Raw genomic sequence first — 23,855 nt, 5'->3', positions numbered from 1 at the left:
ATTTCAATTCCTTTGAAAAAGGTATTTTTCAAAGCACAGCAAAATTTAACCAGTCAATTAAATTGAAATATGTGGAAGATTTAAAAAAAATGGAATGTTTCTTGAAAGTATTAGCTAGATTAAGAACTCTTGGATCAGATGCTTTAATGTCAAAAACAGTAATTACATTTTAAAAATATTTGTGGGGGTTCAGTTTATACAATGAGAAAAGGTGAAATTCTTATACCAACATTTCTTTTCCTGAGGCAGTAAGATGGTATTTTAAGAACATGCTTATATGCATTGAAAGGAAAAATGAAACATTTATTCCTTTTTTTATTCCTTTTAGTGGTGAAGAAAATAAAATGAGATTTTAGCATAAATTGATGGAGCATAAATTTCCTGCACATTTGGATAAGGCACTCAGATGCTTTTAGCTCACTTGTTTAGTACAGAGCTCTGGTACCTGAAGAGAGACATGATGGATTTGAGGGTTTTTTGTTCCTCATCTTCCATCATCACAATGATCTGTAGCATGACAAAGTATACATAGCATCATTATATATATTGCAAATTGATAAATTGTAGAATGTTTTACAAAGCCCTCAAATTTTACATTTTTATGTTTTACAGTCTCTTAAACAACTGTGTCAGGGGCTGTCCACAAGGGTTTTTTTACATAACGAGTATTAAAAATCCATGTTGCTGTTCAACATGTCTCTGGTACTAAATGACTGTATAGAGTGTTAATTTGTTATTTGAAAGCTGCCCTTTTGCTAACAAATGTAGTGATTTTGCTTTTTGCTTGTATAAAATGTCCCTTCTTTGTGGGGGTAGTGGGAGTGGTGTGTCTTCTGTAACACAGCTGAACTGAAAATCCAGCCTTGTAGCTATTTTAGTATCAGGAGAAAACAGTCTCTAAAGAGACAGCAATCTGTGTACCAGTTCCATACCCATTTGGCTTTGCTCACACAGATGTATGCTGGAATTGACTGGTCAGTTTAAATGACTGAAGTTATCCACATGCATAATTAGATACAAACCTGCTCTTTTTCTTGGGGGAAAAAAAAAAAAAAAAGAAAAGTCAAAATAAGGGTTTTTTCTTGAAAAAAAAAAGATAATAGTTTTCCACAATGTTTTTTAAAATAGTATTAATTAACATAAGAAATGTCCAGCTTATTTAAGGAGTAATTGCCACGTTATAGAATTGACAGCGAACTTACTGCTCTTAGGTTTTTATCATATTATTAACCACTTCTGTATGCAGACTGGACAAATCTCTTTTATACTTGTGATTTCAATGTGAATTCACTTCCTACAGGGAAAAACATTGACTAATCACTTGCAGTCCACATGAAAAAAGGTCTGTACTCAAATGTAAATAACAAACAAAATTGGATTTGTTACTTTATTTAGTTTTCAGTATTTTTAAACTGAATAAACTGCATTTAAACCATGTACAAACATTCCTTCTAGTTCAGAACAGTTGCATTACACAATTTTCTTCCTAAAAACATTTGTGTCTCCACAGTCATAGAATCATTAAGTGTGGAAAAGACCTCCAAGATCATCAAGCCCAACCTTTGACCAGACACCACCATGCCCAGGAAATTGGAGTAAAAACTGCCATGTCCAGTAATTTCTTGAGCACCTCCAGGGATTGTCACTCCACTAGCTTCCTGGGGAGCCTGTTACAGTGTTTTCACCTTTTAGGGAAAAAATTCTTTCTGATGTCTAGTCTCCCCTGGCACAGTCTGAGGCCGTTTCCTCTTGTCCTGTCTCTGGGTTCCTGGGAGAAGAGGCCAGTCCCCTCCTTTAAACAAACTCCTTGAGAAAATGTTCCTGATAAGAAATAATGTTCTTAAATGTGTGCTGAGACAGTACCACACATTCATTCACTTCAGGAGGCTTTGCAAACACCAAAGACAATGTCAATTTTTCACCATTTCATGTTTTCCCAGAAGCAGAATTATCACAAAATTATTATTTTTTAGTCATTCATGCTATCTGTGGGAAATGCAACACTCTGGAAAATGACTATTATACTGAAAAATGGCAGATGCTCACACCATATGGATTAGTCAGGAACAGCTTCATGACTGTTAGGTATGGCAGAGGATCCTCTGGGTATTTTCACATAAAGTATTGCGTGGGCATAAAAGACCCAAGGACTTCTGAAGTATTCTTGATCTCTCCTGCCAACTTACTGCAGTGCAAGCTCTGGGGGTTTTTTTGTGCGCTGTATGTCTTAAATGGTTTTGAGGAGCTGCTTGGGAACCTGTAGTTCATGGCATGTCTATGGGTGGTCTCTGAACTCTTCAGACCAGTGTTCTTAGCACCACTGCCTGGCCTTAGGAAGAACTAGATGCAATGACCCTATCCTGGGTGGGTGCAGCCTTTAACGGTGGTATTCCTCCGCAAGAGTCTCAGTCTGCTATTGGAACTGAAATGAATGGATAGTAGTTAATACAAATGACATTTTGGTACAACACAACCATCTTCTCTGTGGAGTTTTAGTAACTACTGGAATAAGAAGAAATGGGTTTAGAGAACCCGGAAGAGAGAGACCTGGAAATAAAAAAGTAATCATTCTCTGATAATATAAACGTCTTTTTCTCCTCTCAATGCAATGGCAAATAGATGGTATTCAGTAAAGAAACAGCTTGGAAGAGAGTTGAATAATCTTTAACAGTAATGATAGTAGTAAAAGTGGAAAAATATCTGGGTTTTAAGTATGTATATTTAATAATTCTTATACCACCTTACAGAGGTCAGTATTGTCTCCATGTGCGATATTTCCGTGTTGTACAATGAATGTGTGATAACCCAGCAAATCAGGAAATAGAAACAGTTCACCTGTAGAACTATGTGAGAACCTACCTGTGTTAGTCCTGAGAGCACACTAAACAGACAAAAAATATATTCACATAGAAGGCTGTATCTTGCACTTGGGCTTCTATTTTTGCATTGCATTATATTCAGAGTTAGATAAAGCATTTTCCACCGCTGTGCAGCATTGCTTATCGGTATCCTTTCCTTGATAGGGAAATTAGATAAGAAGTGTAAGAAAGCATAACAATTGAGTCAGTTTCTGGAAAAATGAAATACATAGGAGAGGAGGAGGCAGATGATAAGGTTTGGGGTCATAACTTGGAGCAATGAGTAAAGGCTGCAGAGCACAAGGTTGATACCCTGTTTTGGAGGCTGGAGCTGTGTAGCGGGAAGATTGGGAACAGTGTTTTAAATGGAATTTTCATAGCTGGAGTCTCAACTCTCATGTTTTCTAAGGTTACCTGTCACAACAGAGGTGGGTATAAAATCTCAAGGGATGTTACTTTGCATCTGGAATTAAATTATGTAGGTTACTCAGATGACTTTAAATTGTATCAGGTTCTAGGAAGTAAACTCAATGACTGCCTAATTGCATAGATAGTTTCTTGAAAATGTCTCTTCTCAAAAGGGACAAATGCTTTGTTTTTCAGAAAACTTTGTGATTAGTGGTCATCTCTGTAATAGTCATTGAGCCAGCCACAGCTTCTGGAATAAGGTTATGTTTGCAGAGATAATTTGGGGATTTTTGGGAAGATTCTCTTGCCAGCATTAAAGAATATGAATGCAGTTTTTATTAATTAAAAAAAAAAAAGGGGAGGGGGGATAATGATTAGAAGTCTAAAAGCTATATGGTTTGCTGTGGGAAAAGTCATTAAAAGGCAAAGTATTTAATTGAACCTGATAGTCATGGCAACATTGCTGACTCCTGGTGCAGTTTTTCTCCTTACTTTTCTGTGCACAGTTGCACAGTAAACAAATGTTTTGATTGAACACTGTATTTCTAGCTCCCCTTCCAATATAAAATGACTTTTGAAGACCCTAGAGACCCTGATTGTCTTAAACAAAAAAATATACTAAATTGTCTGACATACCAGTCCTGTCAGTGAGAATACTGGGACCATCTGCCTCTGATTTAAATTCATTGTATCATACTGTGTGAAAAATCATGTTTTGCAAAATAATATTTAATCATTCAAATCTTTTAAATATTTTAAATTCATTCTGTTGGAGTTAAACCATAACCATTTCTATTTGAAGTATGTGTGCCTAGGAGTAACACATCATTATTATAGCCAGAGGACTTTGTAAAACATTCTCCAATTTTTCAATTTACTATATATGTAATGATGCTATGTATACTCTGTAGTTAAATTTATTTTCACATACATTCAGTTCCTTTCATGTTAGAAAAGATTCTTACAGACATGAGAGAAGTATAAAACCACAGTATAAGCATTTTTAAAGGATTTCTGAAAAATTCGGGGTTTATGGTAAAGTCTAACAAACATCTTAAAATATGCTGATAATACTTAGCTTTCCCACAGTGCTGTTTTCCTTAGCAGTTCTTAAAGCCCTTTAGAAGAGTTGATGTTATTACACCTGAGGAGATTTAGGCCAACTAATATTAAACTGATTTTTGAAATTCACCTGGTAAACAACTGAAAATGCTAGGAGTAGCTTCTGAGTCACAATACGGCAGATTTTACTTTGGACTACAGTGTTTTCTTCTTCATTCTGTTCTACTTTAATTAGAAAGTCTTCCATTAAGAAAAATAATGGCTTTTCATGATTTATAATATTGTTCTTGCAGACAATTAAAAATAAAGAGGTTAGTATTTTTTAAGATATCTCTGCAGGATAGGCAAATTGGGACAAAGGCTAATTCCCTTAGTCTTTCTTGGCAACCCTGATATTATACTTAAATTGTTGAGAATATTTCTGCAAAAGAAAACTGGGCCATCTTTAAACTGCCTCTAGCTTGAGAACTGGTATTAAAATGCAGCATAACATGGGCTAATTTCCTCAGGGTTGGAGCAAGCTTCACAGTCTGTTCAGTGCATCATAATGATACTGCAAGGTTTCTGTAACCAAGTAGGGTGTTTTTAAAGCTCCCTTGCTCTGTACAAAACACTGTGGCTATTGTGAGTGCAGTATGGTCACATCTCATGACTCCTTAGGGAGCCCCGGTTTTATTCCTTCCTTTCCTATCACCTCTTTGCCCCCTTGTTGTGATTCAGCTACAATGTTAAATTCTGATTAGAGAACTTGATACAAGCAAAGTTATTTAGGTTAAAGTGATTTATGTGGATCTTCTTTAGGCCATTAAACAAGACAGTTCTGAAGTGGTCCTGTTTCAGAGTTTGTTTCTATTGTACGCTTGCATTAATGCCTAGAGCAGAGGAGTATTTAACACAACTTCAATGCATATTCTTATTTTCTTTAAATTAGTTTTAACTTCTTAAACTTTTTTCTGGCAGCTAGACCATCTTTCATACCAGAAGCAAATTTGCCATTAAAACAGATAATGAATACATTTTCTATGTTTCATAAATAAAGTCTATTTATTCTCTTTTGTATCTAGGACTTGTGTCCCCTTATGTCACCTTAGCAGAAGAAGGTGACATTACCACATCATGTAGTTTGGACACCACAATTTGTATTTGGAAGGGGCAATTTCTTGACATAATAGTCTCAGTGAACAGTTGGTACACAGTAAATTTTGTAGCATCACTGCTGTCCTCAGTGATTTTTATGACTAAGCCTGAGTTTGATACTAAGACTAGAAGTTTAAATTATGTTCAATTTTTGTTCCTTCATACTTTAAAAAAAATTACTTCATAAAGAAATGAAAAATATCCTTATCTCCTGATCTATGTGATTCTTGACAGTCTGTAAAATCCTAATAAATACTTGAGCTCTTTCAAGAAAATCAATTCCTCTCCAGTGGCTTATTTAAAAATCCAATTTCTCTCTATATATGTAAAATCTTTATTATAGTTTTGATTTAGGAGGTTTTGAATGTTCTACTGTGAAAAAAAAATGTCAACACAAAATGGCTTCATATTGGTGAATGTAGTTGAATTAGTCTTATTATTCAGCTAGTCTCTGTCACATGTGCAAAGACATCTTCCAAAAAGGCACCACTGCATTCCCACATTCTCAAGAAAAAACACTGTTACCTTGAAAACTACTTTTTAATTAGGAGAGTGGAAATTTGTCATGACGGCAGATTTATGGAAAAAAAATTTGCCACTTATTTACTGGCATATCTGCAGTATTCGCACTGAAATTGTGGGAAAGGGAATTTCTTTTGTAAGAAGATAGAAAGCTTCAGGGTGGAGACAGGATTATGAACAGTAAATGCTTGGAGGCCACTGCAGATGTAGCAGTGTGGCCGATGACACTGCCAGCCATCCCACTGTCACTGGAGTGGGATATGAGAGATGATCTACTACATCTGAAAAATTATTCTTGGTGTCTCTCACAGCTGTAAGTGAAGTGCTCCTGATGCTGTTGAGAGTGCCCCAGTAAAGGCTCTGTGGGCCATCCTTATGTGAGAATGATTTAGTGGTGTTGAGGGTGTGTAAGGGATGAGAGTCACACCTAGCAGTCAGTTATGGGTAATGCTTCCAAATCAATCGTAGTGTATATACTTGAAATCGAGAAAGAAGTCTGTCTTATTCACACATTTAATTTAAGAGTATGTGGGAGCCTAAATGTATTAACTGGCTTTGAAATTGTAGAGGAAACAGAACAATAACAATCTCATGCATAACACTTCCAGACTTCTCTTGTGCTCTATCACAAACATTGGATCCACGTATTAGCAGTTTCTGTTTTCTGAAGAATGCAGTTGATTGGGTACATAATTTCCTAGTTCATCAAATAACGCTTTTGTCAAAAGTTTGAAAGGTATAGTGAAAAGGTTGAAATTCATCCTAAGATTTTGTAATATTCTTTAAAGTGATAGACCACAATGGCTTCTTTACCTGCTTAAGCTATTTTCCTTTTTTCCCTCCATCCCAGTCTGTTTCTTAGGTGTACAATCTCCATGAATATGTTTGTAATCATATGAGGATTTAGAATGAAACTTAACATTTTTAGGTTGGGGTTCTCTCTATAAAGTTAGCAGAAGGAAAAGTACATTCTGTGTGTGTGTTTCTATCTTCCAGTTTTCAGTATCTGTATGGCAAATACAAGTCTGTGTAGTAATGGGCATGTGTGTTTGGGATTTTTAATTTTTTGTTTTGTTTTGTCCAGTATAGGCCAACTCTCCACAAGAAGGGCATAGGTTCATGAAACAGGCTAAAAATACTTTCAGTATTCTGTTCCTTCTCTTTGACCCCTTCTGTCTTCTTTTTACTTGTTTGATTGAACTTTGCCTCCTCTGCCCTTAGTTTTCCAGATAATATTGGGATTCTCCCAAAATGGTGACTTCTCCTTGTGTTAGTCCAGGAAACAGGTATGACCTTGGTACCTACTTCCAGCTATGCCAGAAGGTTGGCGTCCAGCTCTGATCTTTGTACTCTTTCATTTGGTTTGGGATGTAGTTTCTTTGCTTTCAAATGCTTCTGGAAAATTACAGAGGCTGAAGAAAACACTCGGGTCACCAGACCTTTATTGGAGGCCCAGGAATACACCAGTCCACCTTCAGGAGTGAAAACACATGCCATATCTAAGACTGCACACCAAAGAAATAAGTATATGAGGACTGAGAAGGTGTCTGATGACTTTGAAAAAATTCTGCCTTCATGACTTCTTTGCTTAGCAATAGCCTTGATTTTACAACCTGGTTTGCAACACAGAACAGTATGGCTGAGCTTCCCATATGGCATATCTGAAAGGATTGCTGAGTGAATATGGAATATGCTATGAAAATTCACTGTCAGCACAACCAAACATGTGAGGAAGCTTTCATTTAAAAAAAAAAGACATCTGTCAAAATTAAGTTAACAAAAAAAAAACCATCTAAAATGAATAACTAAAAGCTATTTGGGGTTATTCTATTCTTTGATTCAACGTATAGTTTTTCAAAAGTACTTTAGCTACTGTAAATTTCTTGTTGATTTTGTCATAAGTTTTCCCGTGATTATCGTGATTGCGATACTGAAAACATTATGATGACTTAGTCCAGAAATTGTCAATGACAAATCCATAGGTTTAATTAAAGCAGGAAAAGAAAATGTAATACAGAAAATAATGTCATTGTTATTTTTGTGAGAAAAGTTGCATTTCAATATGATTCACTTCAGGCAAGACGCACAGTAAAAATAAAAACTCACTGCGATTTTCTTCATCTGTAGAGAAAGAGCAAACTGAGCAGTGTCCACTCAACAAATATTTGAAATCTTCAGCTTGTATCTGGGCAGTAATTTAGAGTTGCTGTGGCTGTGATAATATGGACAAGGAACATAGCAGAAATGAAAGACAGAGATGTCTAATTTCAGTATTTTGATCAAAGGAGGTTCTTAACAGGAGAGAGATGTAGTGAGAAGACTGAAAGCACTTGTCGAGTAGGGCAATTGGGTAAGTGTTCCCTGGAACTATTAATACATATATAACCATATAGAACTATTAATATGTGTATCTCTATATCTATAATTAATATTCCCCCTTGACTTCTGCTTCTGTGTTTTCCCACTCTCATTTTCTTGCTTACTCTTCTAGAATATTTTTAATTTTTTCCAGTATTGTAGCTCTCCTTTGTAGTTTTCTCTTTATTCCTTGGTTGGTTTCTTTTTTACATATCTTCACGCAGCTTTTTTGTATATTCCGTATATGAATGCAGTGTGAAATAGTAATAAACTGAGTTTATAGGGGCTTTGCCTTTTAAAAATACTCCAAGAAACGCTAATTTGTGAAGGAACCATCCCATGATTAAAACTGAAAACTGATTTCCATATTTAGTGTCTTGGTGTCAGATGTATTCAGGGAGACGAACCTTGTTATTCTATGCTCTTATGTGCAGGGCAGATGGAAATGTCACATTCTGACCCTAAATTCATGATTTTGTGTTACCAACTGCTGTTTTTCTAAAAGACATTGTGCTACACCTGTCAGCTTCTGAAGAAGACAGGCCAGCACTGCCTTGAGCTTCGGTCCACTTTAATCAGCTGGGAACATTTGTCTGATGCATAACTTTAAAATTCATAGAATGGTTTGGGTTGGAAGTCACCTTTAAAGATCATCCAGTTGGACACCAGTGCCATGTACTGGGACAATTTCTACTAGACCAGTGAAAACCCTATCCAGACTGGCCTCAAATGTTTCTAGCGGTGAGGCATCCACTGTGTCTCTGGAAAACCTGTTCTAGCCTTTCACCACCTGCATTATAAACAACTAGTTCTTTATATCTAGTCTGAATATGCCTTCTTTTAGTTGAAAACTATTACCCCCTGACCTATTGCTACAACCTAGTACATGTTGTACTAAAAATTCTGTCCCCATCTTTCTTCTAATCCTCGTTTAATTATTGAAAGGCCACAATAATGTCTTCACTCAGTCTTCTCCAGGCTGAACAGCTCTCTCAGACTGTCTTCATGGGAGAGGTAGTCCACCTCTCTGATCATTTTGTGGCCTTCCTCTGCACCCACTCCAACAGGTCCATGTTTTCATGTTTCTCCTGTTCTGAGGACGCCAGAGCTGGATCCAGGTGGGGTCTCACCAGACTGGAGAAGAGAAGAAAAATCACCTCCTCACCGTAGACCTTTCACATCTTGGTGTATAGAGGCACTTCCATCCCCACAATGAAGATGAAATATTTTTACTTTCTATGAGTCCGTCTCTAACTGGCAAGATACATTAAGAACTCATACCACAAAGCTCAGAATTCTTACTTTCCCACAGGAGTTCTTATAGGATTAGCCATGTAGGGGAAGAATATTGCCATCCTTCATCTGAGGACTGTGAAGTAAAGTCATACAAGTCTGATGGTCTTTGTGTTTTAATAGTTTTCCTCCACTAATTGACTTCAGAAGCTGGTCAAGAGAATCTGACCTTGGAAATGACTGACTTATTCTGCATCTTTGTCTTTGGTGTGATAAACATTGTTGTGTTGGCTTCAGTAGAAACTGTGGTTTACCTGATGTAGAAGAAAAATGCAATTTTTAAGAAGCAGGCAGTTACTTTGATTGAAACTTCTGTACTTCTCTGTGATGATTACTGCATGTCGTGGGATTCTATCAAATGACAAAAACAATTGAAGTTCAGATTGATTAGTGATAATTTGAAAGCACTTATAAATTGCAGACTTGTTAGTCAGACTCTAAGGTGAACTTAAGTCAAGTTTCACTTAAAATTTACTTTTAAATTTCACTGATCAATTTTCATATCTCTGCAGTTAAATTTGGTTTGGAAAACCATAGTATATCCTCATATATGTGTAGATGGTTTTTGGGCTTGGAAGAAAGGAAACTGCTTTCAAAAAAAAAAAAAAAGTATGTATGTCTCTTTCATCTGTGCAGATTTATTCTTTGTTCAGCAGTACTGTAGCTGTCCCAATGACTTTAAATTCTGCACACCATGTATTCTCTGAGTAGAGAAGATTTTAATCGTTTAGTGCCTTCTTTTCTATCTAAAGACTTGAAAAAAATTCAGTTATCTGTTAACTGGGCTAGAAAGAGGCCAGTATATATGTCCCATTTAGTAGTTGACTACCTGTTCATTGAAGAGTTCCTATCATTCTCATTGAACGTACCTAACGCAGGTCATTTATTCCAACCACCCTCATCAGCCTTCTTTCATTTACTTGGTGCAGATAGGAGGAATAATTAACTAATTTAATGTGAAATGCTAAAAACACTATAATTTTCAAGGCAACCTATTCCAGGCGAGACTTTTTTTTTCTTTTCTTTTTTTTTTCTTTTTTTTTTTAAACTGTGCTTCTTTATAATAGGTTTCCATAAAAATACTTCCAGGAAGCAGACATTGTCTGAATACTTGAAATTTTATCTTTGTATCTTCATGAGATTTTCACAAGATAATTAAAAAAAAATACAAAAACAGCATAAAACCACATTGCACATTCCAAAAAGTCCTTTTTGGAAACAATTTTAGTTTGAAAGTCTCATCAAGAGTTTCGGGTTTTACTCTCTGTGGTCATCACAATGGCTTCTTTCTTTCCTCCTGTTCTCTCTGCTCTCCCTTCTTCTCTCTCTTTCCTATTTTAACAAGATAAAAGTGTTTGCTCACTTTTAATCAGAGAAATGATTAAAATTTTTTCATGGTAATTTCTCATCTTAACAATAAAATCTAGAAAAAGAAAGAAATCTGCAGATTTTTTTCTGGTAAATCTCTTACAGGGCTGTCTGATATGTTGAGCTGCTAGTCATGCTTGTTTGCTTTTAGAAAGAGCAAAAGTGACTTGTTTTAAATTTCTCAGGAGACCACAATCATCTGATTTCCAATTTATTTTAAATGAAGAATATGCTAATTAAAATAATAATAATATTGTTTCTTTTAAAAATAAAAAAATAAAATTCTTTTTTGCTTATGATTGACATAACAGAGCTACTTCTGCACTCTCATTTCTTTTGGGTGTGTTCGGTAAGTTAGACAACCTGCTATATCTCTTCACCTTGCTTTTGCAAGGAACTTCCCTGTTGATGGAGATTCTTCCCATCTACATATCTACAAAACAAGACCTCAGTGATCTATTTTCTCCTCAGGTGAAATGTAAGCACACTTAAATAGCAGAAATACATAAATGATAGGAAAATCAGATCTGCCTGGTTTGAGGCCTTAGTTTACAGGTAAACATAATTATTGATGATGCCAAGTGTAACAAAACAATTTGAGCAGAATAAAGCAATAATAACATTCTAGGCCTGTCTTGCTTCAGATGCATCTGGTTTAAAGCTCTAATGAACTTTTTACCACCTGTCTTGAAGCATTGTAGATGAGAAGTAAATAACTCATGATCAAAAAAGGTGTTTTCTTAATCTGAAGTATCTAATTACGTAGGAAGTTTCATTTACTTATTAAAGATGTGCCAATGACTGTATGAGGTAGAGTTTTCTACCATCTATTGTTCCTGGTATTCTGATCAGACTGTTAGCTGAACAGAATCTGGTCTGTAAATTATGGGACTAGAATGGTATCATTACCACAAATATTAGTCTATTTTCTGATCCCTTAGACTGAATTTCTGTTTTCCTATTTACAGTTCCTGGACTCTTAAACAAACTAATGTATGTAATTCTACTGGTCTGGAGGATGTTTTTGAAAGCTGTACCATCTTAGTGCTTTTGGCTTGATAAATTAGTCCTCTTTATTTGACCTTGCTAATAATTATTATCCTCATGCACAATATTATCCCTAGTTAAGAAAATATTTTTCTTAGTAGGTGTACCATATTTGAAAAGCAGGGCTATTTGGTGCCTTTGGGGGATATCTGCCTGCTGTGTTTCAGAGAGAACAGCTGACCCTTTCTTTGCAGAGAGTATCATCCTTTCATGAATGGCAGAATTCTGTGAAAGTAGCTGAAGGTGTGACCAGCACCTCTGTGTCATTGCACTTCTTTCATAGAATGTTCCCAGATATGGCTTCAGCAGAAGGGCTTTTGTGAGAACTTTTAATCCATCTCACGCAAAACAAACCAGGTGAATAGTCTACCCAAACTGGGGCAGTTCATTAGCCCTATAAGCAGCTTAGAGGCTATTCTTACACTCAGCCCTGGCCCTGGAGCTGCTCAGTGATACCTTCTGTTTGAAGAGCAGCAGGGTGAGTACTCTGTTGCCACGGCTATTCAGTAGATGGAACTCTATCCTCTAACTCTTATATGATCCTACCAGAAGTGAAATTATTCAGAATTTCTATGTGTAGCATTTGTGTTGCATGACTTTCCAGCTTATTGTGTAAGAGGGGTTTTAATTACGTCTAACTGTGCCTCTTGGTCTCTGTGGGAGCTTCTGTCTTGCTGTTGATGGTTCATACAGTTTTTCATAATAATATTTTTGTTTATTTGGTTGCATCTGTATAGTGAGAGAGCTCTGTAAAGTATCATTTGTGGTGGAGCATGAACACTTGTAATTGTCTTTCACCGCTCTTCCATGTCTGAACAACTGTAGTCTAATGCTCATTTTTACTTAACTATATCTAAAATTGAACAAGTGCTTTTCTGCATCCTAGTAGCTAAATAAAGCTACACATTGAGTGCTAACTATGACTGCTGCTCTCCTAGCAGTCATAGTTAATTTAAAGCAGGTTAATTCCATGTTAAAGATGCACATATGTTTCCAAAATATCTTAAACTGATAGCTGGTGTCAGCCAACATTTCATGCTCTGTGTCACTCAGGTAATCTACCCTCTTAACTTGATGGCTATTTTTGTAGAAGTATCAACATTACTTAAAGAAGTAGCAAGTTTTCAGTTCCTATGTAAAGTAAGTGTATGTAAGTCATCTGTAGTGGGATATATGCACACGTGAAATTATTTATTCTACAGGAAAGGATTCCTTGGGATCTTTTGTCTACATCTCCTTGTCCAGACCTGTACTTGTCTCCTAGCCTTTGATCTCTAAGAAACAATTCAAGTGCCAAACCAGATGTCTAGACCAACTTGAATGCTACAAATACTGTTTCTGACCTTTTGCTGCTTCACCAGAAAGACAAGGGCTTCCAAGTTGTGTGTCACACCTGCCAGCCTTTGCAGTCACTTTGGGTACCTTATAGTGTCCAAAATGGCCATATATGCATTTAGCCGCCTGAATCTCTGCCCTTCTTTTCACATCTTCTTTTATGCATCCTGTGTGTAATATTGCTTTTTAAAGTAAATACAGTTACTTGTGAAAAGTAAGCAACTTTTAGAGATATTAAATATGCCTAGAAAGTCTTTGTTCTTAGTTAAATGATTTTGCACATAATTGTGTAGATTTTTTAAAGATCATTTATGTTTTGTAAATACTTTTCAAAAGATTTTAATGGTTATCCTCTCATATTTGCAACACCCAAATAAATCATTAGGAGAAAGTAAATACAGTTAATTTTTTTTTAATTCTCTCATTTCCCCCAATCAGTATTTATAAGTAAAAGATGTGGTGAGCTACAAGCTTGCTGAAAGACTATGATTTTTTGTGATTAGTTTCAATACAGTCACATGTAAGCAATTATGTAAAATTTCAGTGAATGTTCCACATAGAGTTGAAAGTCTGAATGTAATTTTCCATTACTGTACATGGAAATTTTTCCTACATCTAGAACTGAAATTTCATTTTACAGCCAGAGATATTTTCTAAACATTATTAGTTTTTGTACACTTTTTGTCCCTTCAACCTAACAAGAGATTTAGCAAAAACTGAAAGAAGCCATTTGGTGAAGGGGGCCTTTATTTCCATTATTTCTAATGAAAACACCAATTCCATTCTTTCTGGATTTGAAACATAACTTGAAAAAGAGCATAGATGACCTTGTATGTGGAATGAGGAAAGAGAAAAGCTGAAATACCTTAAATATACTGCTCTGATCAGAAATATATTCTATACCAAGGTTAGAAAAGAAAAATGTATGGTCAGTGCAAATGACAGAACATACACTTTGCTTTCTGGTCTTGTCACATGCTGGGGGAAACTGAGTTGTTGCTAGGGGAAATCACTCCTTTTGAACTAAATTGTAGTGCAATGTCTCCTTTTAGAAACATTCTTCTGAGAATCATCCACTATTTTTTAGTTTCTTTTGCCTTGAATATTAGCAAGTTTTGTTCCCACTTGGTGGAGGAATTTGTCATTCCGTTTTTGCATGTGGAAAGTGGAACATGTAACAGGGGTTTTTTACAGTCTTCAACAAAAGGATATGGTTTCAAGAGCTCATCTATCACATTGCTATTGCTTTGCGCTGATTTTTGTTATTAAGTGTCACCAAGTTTTCCTCTTGTATTACTCTGCCCTGCTGTACTACATTGTCAAATTAACATGTTCTTTCTGAGCACAGCCACAACCCACTCAACTGCTTTCTGCTGATGAAAAAGATCCCCACAGTATTTCTCTATGTGATTATATGTGATCTCTCTGCAGAATTACATTTTACATCCATTGCCATTCACCTCTCAGAATTTCTTATGAAACACTCACTGAAAGTTACAAAGACATACTGAGAGGATTTCTTTTTCCTTTTGCTGCATGGCAGACCTGAAACATTCCAGCAGAATTTTAGCTTGAATGTGAGTGTTGAATTCATCCAGTATTTCACCTGGGGGATGTTGACCATTATTTTATCTGTCTGATATGTTTAGTCCATAAAAATGTTAGCATGTTATTTTTCTGAAGAATCCTTATTTTCATGGGCAGGCATAAGGCAGAATTTTGTGCTGCAAAATGTGATGGTTCATGAGAGTCTGTCTGTCTTTAAGATGTCTAGGAACCATGCCTTATATAGTCACATAGAAAGAAATCCTCATGGAAACAGCATTATGGAGGTGGCAGCTGCAGCTCTTTATTTTTGTCTGTGTTGAATTTTGCAGTAAAATGTTAACCCTTTATGTGATTGTGAAAATTACATTTATGTCCTCCTCAAATACAGAATATACGTATATCAGAAAAAAAAATTCTTAAGATGTACAGAAGAGACAAAACATCTCAGTAGGAGCTAAAATTAACTCTGTTTGTACAAAATTACACTGCTATTGCTGTAAATTTGGGCAAGGACTATATTTCAGCATTATAAGGTGATTGGAATTAGCAGTAATACGTGCCTAATATCCTTCCTCACCCAAAGCTTTTTTTTCTTGGTTAGATGCTGACAAGCAATGTTCAGAAAACTCCTTATGGAAATATCTTTCCCAGAAAATCTTTCTCATCTTTTCCGTTCCTGACAGGTCATTGTGAAATGAATGGGGACAGTGAAACTATGAAGTTAGAGACAATGAGGCAGTCAAACCTCTCAGTACAGAGTTAAGTGCAGACTGCAACGCTAAGGAGTGAATTGGCAGTTTTGAAGCTTGTAAGAGCAAACTCCCAGCCCACAGAGAGGCTCACTATGATTTCTAAAGGAATGGGTTTTTAGAAGGTGGCAGTGTAGGAACCTGGGCACAGAGCCTGGAGACCATCAACAGCAGCCTTGCCAATCACTTCCTGGTGGTTTCTCCAGATTTAGGAATAAGCAGAAGAAGAAACTGCAGTCTGGCTGCAAACCATTGCTCCTCTTCTACGTTGCTGCTGGTGACAGTAGAAGCCCACAGTTTTCATCACTTGCTTAGTAATCTTGTTCTATCTCCCATTAAAAATACAACTTTTGATTGAGTGAGAAAACATTGCCTTACCTCATCTAAAATATCTGTGGCCAAAGTGCTGCCATCAAAGATCTGTAGCTTGGTCAGAGCACAGTGTTGTTTGCTGTGTGAAATAATGCCTTCCTGAATATTGCTACTTCTGTTTTCAAATACTATGAATTTTCTGTCTTACACCTTTTCTTGCTGATCATCCCCTTTTATTTCACTTTGGCAATATAACTGATATCCTCACTACTGAGGGTATTCTAGTGTCTGCAAAGCAATCTTTACTACGCAAATATGCTTACCCGTCCTTCTATATGAGGGTAGTTTCCAAATATTACTCTGTTCTGACTGTTGGTTTTAGCAGTCAACTGAATGTGGGGAAAAGGGAGTTGAGAATACATTTTTGGGAAGATATTACACATGTGCAAAGTGTGATGCTAAAAACATCCACTTTCTGGATCAAATGAAAACAGAACTTGAATAGAATAATCATGTCACAATACAGTTGTTACCATAGCTATAGAACAATTTTCTAGTGGATTTTTATTTTACATTAGAAATTTTGTGCCATGGCAACAGCAATGCCTGTTAAAGATCTAACTCTGTCATTATAATTTATCTATTACAGCTCTTTTCATTAGTGTTATTAACAACTGTTATTCTCCTGAATGTTCTTTAGTTTGGAACATGGAATCTCTTGAGATACAAATGTGAATAAGACAATTTCCAATTTTACATGAATACAAGATTCACAGTATTCAGTATGCTTCTGATTTTCTTAATGTGTTCTGCAGTCTTGGAGTCAGAATTAGGAAAAAATATCTGAGTTTGATGAAGCATCTGTAAATTATAACTCTCAAATCCTGAAAGTGAGAAATGGTATTCTGCGGAGTTCTATATATGTACCACAAGCAACTGTGCTGGGGTGCATCATTGTGAAAATAAATAGCTGATTGAATTGCAATCTGCTGCCTAAATACCAGTTTGGATGTATATAAACTAGTGATAATAGCAATATGTATCTGTGGCTTTGAGATTATGGCATAACTGAATTTATTTGTAGTTCCAAATGTAAATGTTTTCCTTGTAACACAGATATGGCAGTATCACAGTGATTTTCAGAAGTAATCCGCTCAGATGGATAGACTGTACGTGCACTTGTAATAACACTAAAGTTCTGTAGAAATGACATCTGTTTATGTTTTGGTATTTATGATACTATTTACAAGTAAAAAGATAAAGTGGTAAGAAAAGCAGTATCTGGTAAGGAAGCAAGATTTATTTCTGTTAGCTTTTTTTTTTTAATTACAAAAATAAATGTACTTGCTAAAAGAAAAAAAATACTTATAAGCTGAATGCTTCTCTCCAATGGGATTGAGTCCAAGAGCTTGAACTTCTCCTGTTCCCTTGTATCCCCATCCTCTTTCTTAAAGTTCCTTCTCTTAATGCTTACTCAAATGCCTGTGAGAAAAGAAACCTGGCATTATTAAATGACTGTTCACTGAGTATAGACCTGTGTAATGAAATTGTTTATGTAAATTCTTAGTGCCAGTTTCTTCGGTTGAAATAATAATAAGAAGAAGTAGAAGAAATAAAAATATGAATTAATAAAAGGTTTAATAGCATGGGGTTTTTTCAATACACAGCAATATTCAAAACAAGAATTATTTTGATATGTTTAAAACCAGAAAATAATGTATAAAATATCACATTTTGTGCATTACTACTAAGTCTCAGGAGAAATATTGATTTCAGTATCTTTTCTTGAAGTTTATGACAGAAATATGCAACAATTAAAAAAATGTATCTCAGAGCTGGGTAATTATTAGGAGCTAGGATTTAAAATTTTTTTATAAAGATTCCTATTTTAGCAAGGGTATAATAGTGGTATTATCCTGTGTAAAGCTTTTCATTCTTTAAGCTCTTGAGATGGAGGTCTTGGATATTCCAATGAACAATGAATCTGCTTTTTTAGATAATAGTGCAATTTGAAGAGGCTATTTAACACCTCATGTTTCAGATCTTAGGTCAAAAAATACTAATTTTGAATAAGAAAGAAAAGTGTACTCTAGGAAATTATTTTGTGATTATCTGTTGTATGGTTTATTTTTTTTCCTTGTATGATTTCTTTAGAACATGACAGGGTGTGCTAGGCTACTAAACTATTAGAAGCAGTGCTATAGTCCATCTCTACACTCTCTTTGTTTGCTGAACATAAAAATATTAAACATTACTGCATTAGGAAACTAAAATAATAATACAAGCCAGTATTCAAAAAGCATTAACCCTAACAGTTATCAGTTCAAAAGCCAGAAGATTCAGAATTATAATTGGTTCATTAAACAGTTGGAGGTCTGGAGGACTTCTAGTCCATCCTCCTTTTTGGAGCAGGACTGTGATCATGAGATCAGACATGTCTTTTCCTAACCAGGTCTCGAAACTACCCAAGGGTGCAGACAGCATGAGATGCTGCTTGCTTCTTAACCTTCGTCATGACAGATGGATTTTTTTTCCTGACAGCCTCAGTCTTTTTTCTTGCCGGGTATAGGTGTGCTTTGCATTGCGCAAAATAGTGGGGTGAAGAAGGTACGAGATCTTTGCTAACTTTGTCGCATAATTAACAAAGCTGTTATTAAAAGTGAAAGGTATCAAAGGGAAGAAGTAACAGCTGAGGCAGCTGAAAGCAACAGAGAGAATACTCTGTCTCTGCAAGAGCTTTTGTTACTCTGGTCAAGACAGACCAAAGGTTACCCAAATAGCCATTAACTAAAGGTTATCCAAGTAGCCTTTGACTATGTTCCTCAGTTTTTGACTGTCGAATTTGACACATTAGGGATCTAATTTTTTTTGATCTTCTGAAATGAAGACTAACCATGCTTCAAAATGCTTAACCAATGCTTCTGTTAAAAATGTTTCATATTCTGAACAAAAGAAAAATCTTAAGGAACCTCCAATCAGATACCCAAACGTTTGTACATATTCAGCATTGTATCCTTGTGCCTTATCTCCCATTTTTCAAGTTAGTATAATATCACATTACAATCTCACCTTAGAAGGATGGATGAGTTCATATTTGTGTACCCCTTAGATAATGGACATCATAAAAATTTGAGAAGCTGTTAAAGAACTTGATACTCAAAAAATAATTTAGATGCTGTGCAGTAAACAGATAATAAGACCTATCTTACTGAACAAAGAATATAAATCCCTGGAGATATTTAAAAGATGTGAAGAAGCGACACTTAGAGACATGGATTGGTGGTGGTGGTGGATTTGGCAGTGCTGGTTTAACAGTTGGACTTGATGATCTTAGAGGCCTTTTCCAAACTGAACAGTTCTGTGTTACAATGAAAATGTTGAGTTTCTTCTTCATTAAGCAAACTTCATTCTGAACACTAAGTGAAATACACAGGGTATTTTTGAAAACTCGTAGTGATCTTATAAAAAGTGAAATAGAGTACTTGCTAGCACATTAGAAGACTAATGGGTGAACAAGCAACCTTTGTTTTGATTTTTCCTGACTTCCATGAAGTATTTGTGTAGGTATTTTAAAGATGAAAGTTGTATCTAAAGTAGAATATATATACTTATGGGTACACAGTACAGTAACTGTTGTGAAAGACCACACTGAAAAAGGCTCATACAATATATTTGGAATCTTTGAATACATGGTAAAATGCTGCCACATCGACTATCAAAGCAACCAGAATTAATGTTTTGATATGCTGTCACTGCAACACTGCTGGAAAATAAGAGAGACACACGCACACTTTCTAGTGGTCAGTACATGTATTTACTGACCACAGGGGAAATGGAAGTTCTCTGTAAGAACCTACTTTGTTTACAGTAGTAAATTGAGCAAAATCAATTTGAGATTTTGATGAGATGCCACTGGTGCTTGGCAGTCTGTACCGTTCAACTGTTTGGGTTTTGCCAGTCTTTAGCCAATTCTGAATAGACCCACCTAGAAGGTGCCCAGGCACAGTGCAAGTTTTAGCTGAGACCAAAGACTATTCCCAGTAATTATTTGGATGGACCAGCTCTGTCTTGAGAAGGAGGAGAGTTTAACTTAAAGGACATGAGCCTAGTAATTCCTTCAGATCCTAATAACTGTTGGCCAGTACTATTTAGTAACATAGATGTAGCAAAGCTGTTAGTGAAATTGCAGTCCAGGCTCTGTAAGCTTTTCTTTTCCTGATTTATTCCTCTTTGTTTACTTTGTCCTGACAAAAATATTTATCTTTTCAATGAGTTCAATACACAGCTATAAGATACTTGTCTGGGACGTCAAAATAGGATTCAGTTCATGATTGAGATATAAATAAATGTAGGTATCTGAACACAAACTGGTTGCTGGCTCCCGTAAGTCACTGGCAGTGTAGTTGACCAAGTTAACAGAGTACAGGGAGTGATAGGTTCCATTCATTTTATTAATCTGATTTCTGACTATGGTGGGAGCTTACATGCTTCTTACCCATGTAGAAAAATGAGGTGTCTTAATCTCGAGCAGAATGTCAGCTGCTGAGTTTTTCATGTAAAGGAAAAGCACCAAAGCCGGTAATTATTTGCATAATTTATTGCTCATCTTGAATTCACCTTTGAAATTGGAGACATATGTATAAATCAGCAACTTTCAGAAATCAAAGAGAGAATGCTGCATTTCCTCCTCTTCCCCTGAATTTTCCCCCTAAACCAAATGATTCTGGGTTTATTGATCCCTTAAGCTCTGTCATGTCCTCCATTTAACCCTTCTCCATAACACCTCACATCTTTTTGGTTTCAAAATGTCTGAAGTATATATTCTAGTCAGTTGTTTCTCCAAGAAGAAAAGTATGTTTTCTTAGGTTCTTAGAATTCTATCATATATAGAAAAACATTTAATTTTATATTTTTAAGATGCTGACTAGTAAAAGAGTTCATGAAGTTTTGAAGTACTCACCAAAATCTTTATTCTGTAATTCATAAAGTCAAGCACTGCTTTCTTTTAGAAAGGATATTTTGAGATTTGATTGGTTTTTTTTTTTTTTTGCCAGCGGATATTTTAGTTAATTGGAGAAAACTGCTCGATATCTTTGCACATTATCCCATGACACTGTGCTCAATTTTTTTGTGATAGATACTGCTGTGCACACAGTCTTACTGTTAGAGTCGATCTAGAACAACTTCTAGAAAGAATGAGATTAATTTATCTTTAACAAAGTAGTTACAGAGATGTGACCATTAGTAGGGACACAGTTATTCTGACTAGAGCATGCTTACTTAATGCCATGTTGATAGAGGGATGTTAACCACACCAACACTTTAAGTGAGGCAGCAGTGCAGGCCTCCTTTGCCCCTCTTCTAGTTCTTCAGTAACAAGTGTAAAAAAGAGCTATAAAATTTTAATAATCCACTCTAAATCTTGCCAAAGAGGTGCATTTTTCTGAGGTTTCTTTTTGTGTGCATGTATGTGCTAAGTTTTATATAAAGCATGTTTGAGAAGGTTTGATTTTGTGTTCTTTTTTCCCAATGGTTACTATTACTAGTCTCAAAAGTTCCCAAAAATATAAACAACACTCAGATCTATTCCTTAGAGACTGTCAGTAAAAAGGCATCATAGTGTAAATTCACTATTATTATAATGGCTATAAAAAGAAAAATTACTAAGAATACTCCTGACAATAATGGTTCTTCATGTATTTTACCACCTACAAACTAACTACCTAATTCATCATACTAAACTGTGTAATTTGTGCACATTTCAACTCAATAGAAAATTAAAAGAGACATCATCAAGTTGATGAAATAGCAATGGTCTATTTTATCTTATAAGTTTTTTTCATGGAATTTATATATAACACTGAGCACTGTTGGCTATTCTTCAAACAGCAGACATTTCAGTCAGGATAAAACAGTCATATTTAAGATTTTTTTTTTTAGGGAATAATAATTCAGTTCATGGCATGATTGTCTTTTGTTTCTTTACATAAGAACATACTGAACAGCATTAAAAACTTATTTTGAGGGGAGTAAACGTTTTGTTGTTTGCAGTGGTTTATCACCCTTTTATGTTTACAAGGTACTCTCTCATTTCAGAGCAATGTAGCCAGGGTGAAACATCCACTGAAAGTGAGCTTCCTGAAGGACACCCTGCTGAGCAGTTTGCAGGTTTACTTCATGGATCATCACCTGCATGTGACCCACCTGAAAATCCACTCCAGCTGTACAGCAAAGTAAACCTGTGCAGTGGGCCACTGGAGAAAAACATTTTGAGCAAGACCGCAGCGCAGCAGATACAGCTACGGAAAGAAAGCAGCTCTGATCATCCTGTTAAGAAAAAAAAGCCACCAATTGTAAACAGAACCATATTTCATACTAAAAATAAACCAGCAGAAAATCATACCCTGGTTGGCACGCCACGGATAAGTGAACCATGGGTTATTACTACTGGGGGATTTGTGGAGCGAGCGTGCACGCTGGGCAGAATACGATCTTTACCAAAGACCTTGCTGGAAATGCATTTGTGCAAAAATGTTTCGAAATCTGATTCTAATCTTATCACCCATCCACCAAATGATAAAAAATCAAGAAGCAATTGGAGTGAACCCACACCAAAGCCACAGTGCTCCAAAGGGAATTCAGAGAGAACACCTTCCTTTACATCAGAATGGGAAGAAGTAAGTTTTTTCATTTTTTAAGTACTGTGGTCTTGTGAAGACACTGTTACTGTTTTCAGTTTCAGAGGCAAAATAAAAAGTGAATCTTCCACACTGCAAAGCCTTAGAGAGAATGCCACAGTGTACTGCATGGGAGTTCAACAGCTGGCACAAAATGCAAAGCCTTTCTGTTCAAATGCTGCCCACTCAATAAGCTATTGTTTCCGTAGTGAATGAAATTAACCAGAAGTAATTCTGCAAATTTCTCTGGCACTGAAGTTATTGTCTACTAAAGCCCTCACTGCTGAGAATAATAGTATTGGTAAAATCCTTAGTAACTGTGGCTATTGTTTACATATTTGCTAATTATTTCCACCATGGTAGTGCCCATCAGCAAGAGCCAGGAGAAAATGGCAACAACAGAGAGTAGATTGGGCATTCTACAAAACTTCCTTATGTATTGCATCCTCCAACTGGTATGTAGCCTGTGTACAAAACGCTTGGCACGTACCTGGCTGCTGTGTGAAATGGGAATACTCTTATAGCTGCAATGAATGCAGGACTGCTAACAGAAATTTCCACGCTGAATTTGTGGTGCACATGCTTGCTCATATGAAAGACTTTATTTTAGGTTTAGAATTCAATTTAAATTAATTTTTAGACACGTTGTTTAACTTTTCTTCCTGTGCTGAATTTCAAGAATGTATGTGGTTCTTTGTAGACACGGAAGTACCCATCTCATTGAGGTAAATTAGGAGTGTGAAATGTCTAGATCTTTATTGCTCTTACAGAGAAGTGAGCATTTCTCTTTAAAACTACTATGGTGGGGAAATGCATCTATCTCCAGAGTGCAATTGTGTTCAGAAAAATGTAGAGTTTGATTATGTGGTTGCTTATTTTTCTAGGAAAATTTTTAAAGCTATCCTAAATGTCTGATTTGATAGGGCATTTTAAGGCACTTTTCATTGTAAAGGAGATACTCTCTCAGTGGAGATGTACTAAGGACGTCAGGTTTTTATCTTTACAACTTGGTTGTTATTATAAAATCCTAATTAGATTCAGGTCCAGGTTTGCCTTTCTACATGGTCATCAAGGTTTGACATTAGGAGTAAAAAATGTGCCATATATATAGTATGAATGGTCAAGCTGCAGATTCTGCCATAATTGCCAGACTTTCTCCTGTTACCAATGACTAATACATA

General features: G+C 35.8%; 1 protein-coding gene across 4 annotated transcripts in view; it reads left to right on the top strand.

Annotated features, from left to right (window-relative positions):
* ANKS1B (ankyrin repeat and sterile alpha motif domain containing 1B) overlaps positions 1 to 23,855 on the top strand; it is a 413,998-nt gene that overhangs the window by 177,037 nt on the left and 213,106 nt on the right. For all 4 annotated transcript variants that reach the window (XM_066183438.1, XM_066183439.1, XM_066183437.1 and 1 more), the window contains one exon: positions 22,094 to 22,674. In XM_066183438.1, coding sequence (XP_066039535.1) covers positions 22,094 to 22,674 — 581 coding nt within the window. The remainder of the gene's footprint in view (positions 1 to 22,093; positions 22,675 to 23,855) is intronic.

This window comes from Chamaea fasciata, unplaced genomic scaffold, assembly GCF_029207755.1.
Source record: "Chamaea fasciata isolate MVZ Bird 193981 ecotype frontalis unplaced genomic scaffold, bChaFas1.0.hap1 SCAF_5, whole genome shotgun sequence".
NCBI classification, from domain to species: domain Eukaryota; kingdom Metazoa; phylum Chordata; class Aves; order Passeriformes; family Sylviidae; genus Chamaea; species Chamaea fasciata.
The sequence above is the reverse complement of the archived record's forward strand: the minus strand, read 5'-3'. Positions and strand labels throughout refer to the sequence as shown.